At 27.4% G+C, this 10,945-nt stretch overlaps 1 protein-coding gene across 3 annotated transcripts; it reads right to left on the bottom strand.

The window, feature by feature from the left end:
- Positions 1–585: 585 nt before the first annotated feature.
- On the bottom strand, positions 586–6,468 carry LOC123296447 (mastermind-like protein 2). Of its 3 annotated transcripts, none has more exons than XM_044877920.1 (5): positions 6,344–6,468; positions 4,477–4,870; positions 3,093–3,494; positions 1,538–2,269; positions 586–890 (listed from the first exon to the last, which is right to left on the bottom strand). In XM_044877920.1, the coding sequence occupies exons 2-5, from the start codon at positions 4,802–4,804 to the stop codon at positions 715–717; spliced, it is 1,638 nt and encodes a 545-aa protein (XP_044733855.1). In that variant the 5' UTR covers positions 4,805–4,870; positions 6,344–6,468; the 3' UTR covers positions 586–714. The 3 variants fall into 3 exon arrangements, with proteins under 3 accessions (XP_044733855.1, XP_044733857.1, XP_044733856.1); XM_044877922.1 differs by having other exon boundaries at positions 3,105–3,494; XM_044877921.1 differs by lacking the exon at positions 6,344–6,468 and having other exon boundaries at positions 4,477–5,148.
- Positions 6,469–10,945: the final 4,477 nt, after the last annotated feature.

Genomic DNA, 10,945 nt, shown 5'->3' with positions numbered 1-10,945 from the left:
TACGTGCGTAAAAAACGATAGTACGTGTGTCAGGTTTTTCATCTTGTTTAAAACTTTAATATTATTCTTGTGCATATCAAATAGATTTTTTAGAAATGTTTAAAGCGTTAATTAAGGTACAAAATGAAATTTAATAAAAAAATGTTTTGAATTTGAATTCAATTCGAAAAATAAATAAATAAAACAAAAACAATCATAAATAGATCCAATATTTTCCTTCCAGTTTGAACTTTTGATGCATTAAAAAATATGCAAAATATCACTTGAAATTTTTAAGGTATTAAAATCTGTTTTATTAACAAACCTGAGTTTTTTTATTATTTTTTTTTTAATCTTAAAGTTACATAGTGAAAAGAACGTATTGGAATGGAAAATTAATTTTTTTTGTTTTGTAAAAATATATAAAAATTTGAGTAACAAAAATAAATAAATAAAAAATAACAAATCTTAAAATATTTAAATAAAAAAATATTTCTTTTATATTTTTGTTTTCTTTTAAAGAAACGTTTTTTATTATATTGCTTTCTTTTATTTTTTGGGTGCAAAAATTGGTTAATTTTGATGTGTGTGAGTTAAAAAAATATTTTGAATAAATTATGACCAATTTTTGCCGATTAAATTTAAATTAAGTCTTCCGTTTATATCACCTAAATCACCTTTCTTTTTTTTAGTTTTCTTATTTGCCACTCCATCACTCACACCGGGGATTAAGGTTCATGACATTATCGCCTGTTGATTCGGTTGCGTTGGTGGACCGGGAGCTGCTACTTGTCCACTTTGTAAACTACCTGTTAAATTTGGTGTACCAGCTTGCTGTGATAATTCAGCTTTTACTCGTCGTGCAATGTGCGATCTTGTATGCTTTCGTAAATGATCTTTACGATAGAAACCTTCCAAATTAAAGAAAATATCAAGTTAGTAAACATAATTTTGATATAATTAAGATTAAAAGTATCTTTGATTTTATAAAATAGGAAGTTAATCCTTATTAAATACTCTGGTAGAAAAAATATTTGAAGAATAATAAGTCTTAGAAACTTTGAAAAATTCTTAGGAACTCTGAATAAATCTGAATTACTCAACGTTTTTGGACTGTCTAATATGAATTAGATAGTTCAAAAACGTTGAGAAATTCAGAGTTATTCAGAGTTCCTTATTCTTAGACTAGACATATTCTTTCTTCAAATATTTTTTCCACCAGGATAGTTAGAAATTTATCATTTCACACAATCCTTAGAATTCTTATTGAAAATTTTAGCAACTTATAAAATTTCCGAGCGTGTCACCAAAGATGTGTCCTTTTTAATTCAGAACTTCTGTTCGAATTCAACTCAATAAAACAATTAACGATAAAATATTAACGAGGTCTGCAAAATGCATGAGTTTAAAACGTTCTACATTGACGCATTTTATACCAAGATAGATGCATCACTTATTCGTTGTTTAATTAGATTTCTAATAAAAGCAAAAGTCCCTCTTTTGGCTGGGGCATCATAAGTGAAGGTAAGGTGTTTTAAAATAATAAAGTACAACTAACCTTTTCCGCATTCTGGACATATATGGCGTTTTTCACCACTATGGATAACAAAATGTAATGTCAACTGTTCTTTGCGCTTAAATGCTTTTAAACAAACAGTACATACATAAGGCCGTTCAGGATTATGTGATTGTTTATGACGCGTTAGATGATCTTTTCGCTTTAAGCCAGCTCCACATATATCACATACAAAGCGTCTCTCTAGTGTATGTCCAACCAAATGTTGTTCTAGCAATTCCTTTTCAGGGTATGCCATATGACATTCCGGACAACAGTATAATGTTGAACCGTCTAGTGCTGTTGTTAAACGTATTTCACCAGGTTTTGGACGTGGTTTCTTCTCTTTTGGTGCCTTCTTCTTCTTCTTCTTTTTCGATGTTGTTGTCGTATTTGTATTATTGGTGGCATTTTGTGTTTGTGTTGTTGTATTGTTCACCACATTATTTGATGTAATTGAATTACCATTTACAACGCTACCTAACAATAAATTATTCGGATCGGATGTTTGATGGCTAGTGTTGATATTTTGTAATGTTTGTACAGTTTCTTTTTTGATATTTTCAGCGGAATATTTTAAAAAGTGATGTAACGATAATGGTAGTGTGGATGCTGGTAAATGTGATAAATAATCAGCAACTGTTGAACCGGGTGTTGCAAGACTTTGCCAACTGGCTGGCATTGATGCTGTTGCTGTTCCTTGTTGCAAATGACTCGTTTGTTGTTGATGCAAACCTAAATCGAATAGTTTCTTATATGTAGACTTAGTTAAAAACATAAATTTTGAATTTGAGAAGAAATAATTTTTTCGAACAATTGTATCTAAAATATCGTTAGATCATATCTAAAGTTCGGAAAATTCGGAAAGAATACAATAGTTTGATATGTGTTTACCGATTGCTTTCCGCGCGTCTACTTTATTAACTTCTCGTGTATTTTACAACCAAAAAGTATTTCAAAGGTCAAGTATCCTATACTTATGACAAAGGTTTGAAGCTTTTATGGAAAAGGCTTTTGATTGTTCCACAAAAAAATTTATCAACGAACTTAGGTTTATCAATGTTCTTGGAATACCTCGGTAATTAAAATCTTTAACGGCAGGAGTAATCTTGAAAAGAACTCCAATTGTCGTCAATGACCTCCTAAACGATACGCAAGACAGTCTGAAAGGCGAATGGTTGTATTTTTGTGAGATATTCGAAACAGATAACAGATGTGGGTGGCCATTAATAGCAAAACGTTCAAAGATGTGAAATTTCAATTTCAATGATCATTATCACTATAATTTATCCACATTAAGAAACGAAAAGTTTTAAAAAAATAAATGCTGTATTATTTTATGCTCAAAACTTCGATGCCTCAAAAAACCAAGGGTCTCCTGCTTGCGTTTCCTGCAACCGCCTTTTTATCATGGGAGATTATGTTTTGCAAGGGCAAGTCAATAGCTTCCAAACTACATATACGAATAACCAATTTCACGTGATCGAATGTATTAAAACCGTCAATTGTATTAACTATTTGTTCGAAAAATTTTCTCATCAAAATAATAATTTAGTACCAAAATCCATACTATTACTTCCAGGTCGGTTATCATCATTATTACCACTATCTTGTTCCTGTTTGACTTTTTCATGTTGTTTAACATCTTGTTGCTGTTGTTGTTGTTGTTGTTGCTGCTGCTGTTGTTGTTGCTGTTGCTGCTGCTGTTGTTGCTGTTGCTGTTGTTGCTGCTGCTGTTGTTGTTGCTGTTGCTGCTGCTGTTGTTGTTGCTGCTGCTGCTGCTGTAATATTGCCGCACATAACTCTTGCTGTGTTTGTTGTGTCCCATAAACACCAACACTTGTTAAATTTCTTTTAACATCTTGACGATCATTATTTACACGACTGTTACTCTGATTCTGTTGATGTTGCTGTTGCGTTGCATACAATGGACTTGTATAATGTTGTGCGAGATTTGAACCTAATTCGATTAATTTATTCCAATTTTAATGAATTGATTAATTAATTTATTCCAATCTCAATAATTATTCCGATTTTAATGAAACTTTTGTATTTGTCTTTTTGCAGTAACGGTCTTAGAGTGATGGAAGTGGTGCACCAGGGGGCCCCTTTTGGAAAGTATCAAAACGCTATAGATTTTTCGATTTTTACGTTTTTTTTTTAATCACATTAAGTATACAAGCTCTAAAGTGTTGAGATTATTAAAATAATTGCATCTAGGCTAAGACATCATCAATTTTTGTCAGGCCCATCCCGAAAAAAGAAGATATTATATGAGGCCTTACATCAGACAAAAACAGACTTGAAATAATTTTTTAATATGAACCTCCTTTTCTCTGTGAAAATGCCCCTAGATGTAAAAAGTGTATAGGCTTTCAGTCTCTATGTACACCATAATTACAAGTCTATGTATATGGGAGTACGGTGCTCCAAAATCAAATCTTGCACCACCCTTAAAATGTGCCAGAGTCGCCCACTATCTCTTTGTATTTTATTTAGAATCAGTCAAAATAATATCTCGCATCACTTTTGGAATTTGTGACAGTTCTTTAGCAAGCCAAAACACAGTGTGAAATCAATTTTTGGATAGAACCAATATCTACGAAAATATGAACGATTTAAATGTAAAAATATGAAGAAAGGAAAGTAACATATGGTGACGTCATAAGCTGCAATCAATCGATTTTAATTTTGATTTCAGATTTTGTCAACTATTCTCGCACATTTTCAAATTTTAACGAAAGATGCGTTGAAATCGATATCAGGACAAAGGCTACACTTTTACAGAGATTGATTAAAGCATATACCTACACTTTTTACATATTTGTATTAGCAAATCCATAACTTTTGGACTATAATATCAAAACAAACTTTTTAAAATTAATCAAAATCGGAACTAATATGAGAATTGAAAACTAAAATTCTTTACAAATTCAACTAACCGGCTGTATGATATTTAGTAGGACCATTTGTAACAACATTCATCATGTTATGTTGTTGATTTTGTGTTGTTTGTACATTATTATCATTGCGGAATTTACCCATATTAACAGGCATTGCCAATGGACTATGATGTTGATTAAAATGACTGGTGGCAGCGCCACCAGCACCCGGTCCATGATAACGTGAAACATCTTGATTATGACCAAGTGCTGCGGTTGCTGCTGCTACACCACCTAATGGTGTATCGGGTGTACCAAATTTTGCAGCAAATTGATGTATTGTCGGTATTGAGGCAGGAAAATGTCCTCCAAATGGAGAAAAATTCATATTGAAATGTTCAATTTTGTTGATTATTTAAAAAAATTGTATTGGAAACTAATCACTTTTGCATTCCTGTAATTAAAAAGAAAGAAATATGTCAAAAACTTGCTAACATTCTAATTTTAGGTTTTCCACTAAACGGACAGTTGACTTTTTGTTGAAAAACAAAAACAAAATTGAAATAAAACTGAAACTGTAATGGTCATTACATTGTCAGTCTTCAAAAAGTTGCAGTTTAGTTTTTGTCGACACGAGTTTCTGTTTTTTTTTTGTTTGCCCGTTTAGTGGAAAACCGCTTTTATTGCAATACAAATAACAACCGACTGCATCAATAGTTAATACATGCAATGTTCTTATTTATCAATTATAATGTGTATGTATTGGCGTCAACTTTACTCCATGAAATCTGTAATGAGCATTTTTCATATATTGTGCGTACTTGGGGTCAAGTTTTCGACAGTTCGGCAATTTAGCGCCACACACAGAACACTGCTGGTTCTAAAAAATCATTTATTAAGGTAAATTGAAAACGAGGATCAATGTTGGCAACCGCAACTGATATAGAGAATAGGGTATCTTATAGTAATTGCATACGGACATAATAAGAATAAATATAAAAATCAAAACCTCATTTTGATTGAACTGTAATAAAGATCTCGTACGATTCTAAAAATTCTGAAAATCACTTTGATTACCGGTACTCTTTGCGAAAATAATAGCTTAAACGTTATAATTGTATAACGGAAGTGTACGTATAACGACTTTGAATTACCAACAAACATTTTTTAATAAAATTTTATCATTCCAACAATAAGTATCAAGAATTTATAATCTTGAAAAAATTGTGAAACATTTTCTTATTTAACCACAAAATGCTTTAGTTTTTCACAGGAGTAGCGAATTTTCGATAATTTCAAATATTTAAATTTCAAACACTACAAAATATATTTACTTTATAAATAAACCTAAATACATTCCAATTATTTTAAAATTTCTAATTTAAAAAAAAATATTTTTTCAACTTTCAAATGATTTAAATTTTGAAAAATTTTAGTAAAAAAAAATTTAATTATAGTATTTTACTATTTTTTAAATAATCTTACTTGTAAAATTTATAATTTGAACAAAATGTTCAATGCTAAAAATATATTATTAATTTATAATATCAATGAAGCATTATCACATTAAATAGAAAGGGTGACATTTGAGGTGAAGGGATGCCTTTAATTAGCTAGGGGTTAAAATCCCGAGGTCATTTGCAAACAGAAATTAAAAGATCAATAATTATTCTGAATATTATTTTATATAAATTCATAATGCTTCATTTGTAATAAATTTTCATTTATTATATCTATTGAAAAAAAAAATTATTTATACTCTTTTTCCTAGATAATTTTCACACCACCCTTAAATTAATCCACTACATTCAATATAAATGTATGACACATATACATACATGTATGTATGTATATTGCATAAAAAAATGTTTTAACAATATATTAAAAAACTTTAAATAATATAAAATAAAATTAATAAAATACTTACCATTTTAAAAAATTTGAATAATTTATTTTAATAAAACACACTATATATATTTTTTATTATAAAATTGTCAGATCTGCGTGTATTAAAACTAAAGTGGTTTGATTGCAACTTATTGGACATCTAGGGGTAGGGGTGCGCATTTACCAAATATTATGTATTTAAATTACAACGCCAATATAACAACCTTGATGATAAAATAATTATTTATTAATTCATTTGAATTTACCCTTAAACTTTATATTTCTAGAATATCAAAATATTTTGGAAAATTGTAATTTAATATACATAGTAAAATGATTAAAATTTAACAATTAAAAGTAATTATCTTGGCAATTTGTTTTCTTTTCCGGAAAATCATAAAGTCTTTGGTATTATATGTTAAAAACCAAATTTTGAAATAGAAATAATTTAAATGGTTCTTAAGCTGGTACTAGAGCACCATATTTTATAAACAAAATTCCGACCGAAGTTTTAGCTTGAATACTACGGTCGGTCACAATTTCGTATTTTTTAAAAAATCGGACGAAAATTGAGAGTAAAAAAGAAATTTGTTTGTATGATCAAACATTGATTTAGTCATTCATTTTATTGTTAATGTCCAAAAAAAGAATACAAGAAATCTGTTTTTGCTGTATTAAAATTAATTTCGTAATATGTGAAAACTGTTGAGAGTTACTCATAGACCATAAATCTCTACAAAACGATCATCTACATTACCATAATAAGCGTCAATCGTTAGTTTATGAGATACTGAAGAGAATTTATCATTGGCATAACTCAACTAATTGATAAATTTTCGAGTTATTCGAAGTTTCAAAATTTGGAAAAAAGTTTCTTTACAAGAATCAGTTTATACGCAATACATATTACAATTATGTGCTATGTATTGCTTATTATACTGATTGATAAACAATTTGAATAGCTTCTTTTTAATATTCTCGAAATATCATTGTGAAATCTAATTTTAGGAGCAGGTAAGTTGAAAATCGGAGAAGATGGTAATTTAACTCATTATTTTGAGTTGTTCCAATATATAATTAGTATATATGTACCATTACCCCCAAAAATGTAAAAGTAGACTTGATACCATAACAAAATTTAAATGTTGAATTAAAATTAATTAAAAAACGAAAAAGCTATGAGCATTCAAAGATTGTTGCCCATCTCTTTCTTACAAAAAAGAGTTTTACGTGTAATCTCTATGGCGATACTCAACAATGACGTCCCTTTTAAATTATCTTCCTCTTTGTTTAATTAAGAGTTTTAAACGTTCATATTTTGCATACTTCACTTTTCTGTCCGTGTAGTGAGAATTATTCACCTAAAGTGATAATTAAAAATAATAAAAATTTAGAGTGTATTTTTTATATTGGCCATTCATATATTTTATTTAAGTCACGGTAAAAATAAATAGCTGTAACCGATTGTTCTTTGTATCGGGGAAGTCGGAATGCTATATGTTCCGATCTTACTAATAAAACTAAAACGTTTTTTTATAAAAACTAATATTTATAAAAAAACGGTCTTATTAACAACATCTTAGGAGGAGTAATTTTTCAAAATTAATATTGATAAAAAAACGTTTTTGATCACAATTACCTAGAACTTCTTCTTTTGAAAAATATATTCTATACATCATTATGTTGCTTTCCTTGTACTCGTTTATTTAATAAAAAAAATTTTAAAAAAATATTGCATTCAATTATCTTCTTAAATACTATAGATTTGGCATGTTTAAATTTGAATTACAAATAACAATTGTCAATCTCGACGATAACCAATCATTTTAAGTGTTATCATATTAAAAACAAAAAATCTCCATAGTGGAACCGCAGGATTATAGAACCAATTATGGAAGTCTTAGCGGTAATATCTTACGTTGTTCATATGTTGAATCGAATATTTCTTAGGCAAAGAAAACTTTTGAAGTCCGTATACAAGTAAAGTAAGCAACGTGGAGGTCGACATAAGATCAAATTTTTTAAGTAAACAGGGCTCGAATCTGGTTACAAACTTATAATAACTCTGTTTTCCATTGAAGGTTAAAAAATTACCACTTTTTTCAAAACTGTGAAAATAAAAAAATTGGGAAATTTGATGACAAACACGACATATGAAAATATATACCTCTTGTACTTTATTTTGAAAAATATCGTGTTCAAATATTTATATATACTTTAAATACATGAATGCTTATTAATTTGCTGTCATTATCTACAACTAAAACTTTTATTGGTTATTTTTTTAATCAATAATGAAAAATTAATAGAAAAAAAAGAATAAATATGAAAAAAAAATTCAAAATGTGCAAAATATGTAAGAAAATGCTGTTGCTAGCTTTTAGATAAAAAAGAAAAACTCTTTTAGGGATACATGTTTTCATTTTTCTTCTAGTAGCCACTGAATATAATAATAAATCATTCATTTTAGCTTTTAAAAACTCAAAAATCTGTTGTCAAATTCAAAATAACTTTTAAAATAAAATTTTTATTCCATTTAGAGAAAATGGCAAGAAAATGAAATACTGTTTGTAATACTTATAACCTTCATTATACAAGATGTAGATTAGTGCACAAAAATTTAATGTGATATTCCTTTCATTGAATTTAAAGAGAGTTTATAAAATAGTTTGTATTCAGACTTTTTGCAAGTAAATTGTAATTTTGGTTAAATATTTTCAACAATTGTTATAATTTAAATATTAGTTTTTCTAATTAAAACTACTTGATGTTTCTTCACTTTTCTACATTTCGAAAATGAAAAATTATTATTATTTTTTTGTAGCTTTTATTATTTATTCATCCTATATAAAAGCAAGTTGAATGTAAATATGATTGTCATTAAAAATTATCTGCTTTATTCTTGATACGACAATCCAGAAAACGATTAAGGTAAAATTTTATTCATTTGAAAAACTTATTTTAGTGTTTTATTTAATTGAACAAGAAATATGGATTAGCAAACTTCTTCTTATGAATTATTTTCTTGAAATAATTAAAACTAAACATGAATGAGTTATTATTAAATTTTAACTCCGGATCTAATGGTAGCTCTCAGATATACAAACCTTAAACTTAGTACGTATATTATGTATGTATATATTTAATTATATAAAAAATAAACTTCAAATCAAAATTGATAATCATATTTTTTTAAACTGATATTTCAGTTTTTTTCTTCATATTTTCTTACAATATTACATTTTGCTATTTTAAAATTTAAGAAAATTTAAGACGATATGGATTTTTCATTAATTTCCTTCTACTCATTAATAGTATTTTGTTTTATTTTCAATGTATTTTTATAAAAAAAAACTCTTAACATGGACTAAAACGGTCACATTCGAAGCACACGTAATTGGTAACTATAAAATTTTTTTCTTTAATTTTGATTCGAGATCTTATATGTGGCTTAATTTTCAACTCAAAGTCAATTTATTTTTACAAATAATTGAATTTATTTCAATATAAAATAGTAATGAAGAGTTATATAAATTGACGCAATTTCGAAATAATTCTAAGACAGATACCTTATCGGCGTGTGATCTGGCAGACATTTTGAGAGTTCCAAAAATCTAGTTACATATGTTAGCGAAGACGTTGTCTCCAGTGATTCTCTCTACCTCGGGAGAGAGATCTCGCACGTTGGCGCGTGCGATTCCAGTTAGTTTTGACTGTTAAAACTTCGAGCGTGGTCTACCAGACCAGTCGTCTATACTTGTGGTTTTAAAGAAAACGGTAGATTTTATTTATTTATTTTTATTGTTTAACTAAAATGATAAATGTTTTTGTTTTCCAAAGAATAAAATATAAGTTTTAATAAAATATTCCATTTCTGAACAACTTTTCAGTATTTTTAAGAGGTCTATCAAAATTATAAATAATTTCGGGTTGTTCGTTACTTCAATATATGTATTTACTAATAAAACTTGAAAAAAATCCTCCGTCTTAAAAACTCTTAAATGTGATTTGATTTCTATATTGTATATATTTATAAATTTTATTAATAATGATAAATGAAAAATTAAATAATATTTAAAAAATTCTAATAATTAAGTTTCACCAAACCAAAAATGTATTTTTTTAAATAATTTAATCACTTAATTAAAGATTTTTAATCCATATATAAAATAATATGTAATAATCTTAACAATTAAAACTCAACGCAAGTATTTATATTGACAACAATAAAAAAAGAAATATTATTTCATATTTTATTTACTTCAAGAAAATTTTGTGTGATTCTAAAATAGTAATCTTCGAATAAAGTAAATAAAATATAAATTAATTATACTTAAACAGAAAATTGTTAGAGAGAATGAATAATATATCTAGAAATATCATTCAAAATAGGATTAAACAGCTAATCAAATTTTTTATCACGAAAATACTTTACACAAATTAGCTGTAAATAGTTTGGTTTATTTCAAATTCAAACTTAAAACAATTAATTTTTTTCTATTAAATTTAAAAAGTCGACATAATTAAGAATTTTTAATTGCTTACTATTTTTTAAATAGTTCAATTAGATTAATTCATGCAAAACTTAAAAAAAAAGTGATGTCAACATTGGAATAAAACAAATAAAAATATCTACCCTATT

This window comes from Chrysoperla carnea, chromosome 3 (genome assembly GCF_905475395.1).
Source record: "Chrysoperla carnea chromosome 3, inChrCarn1.1, whole genome shotgun sequence".
In the NCBI taxonomy this organism is placed as follows: Eukaryota; Metazoa; Arthropoda; class Insecta; order Neuroptera; family Chrysopidae; genus Chrysoperla; species Chrysoperla carnea.
This window is presented reverse-complemented; position numbering and strand designations above follow the sequence as displayed.

Bases quoted from the DNA above. Each gene is read 5' to 3' on its own strand.
- LOC123296447 (XM_044877920.1), bottom strand. From the start codon at position 4,804: ATGAATTTTTCTCCATTTGGAGGACATTTTCCTGCCTCAATACCGACA. The intron at 3,495-4,476 runs GTTAGTTGAATT...TAATCGAATTAG, and splicing joins TACTAAATATCATACAGCCG to GTTCAAATCTCGCACAACAT. The intron at 891-1,537 runs GTTAGTTGTACT...TTAATTTGGAAG, and splicing joins ATGTCCAGAATGCGGAAAAG to GTTTCTATCGTAAAGATCAT.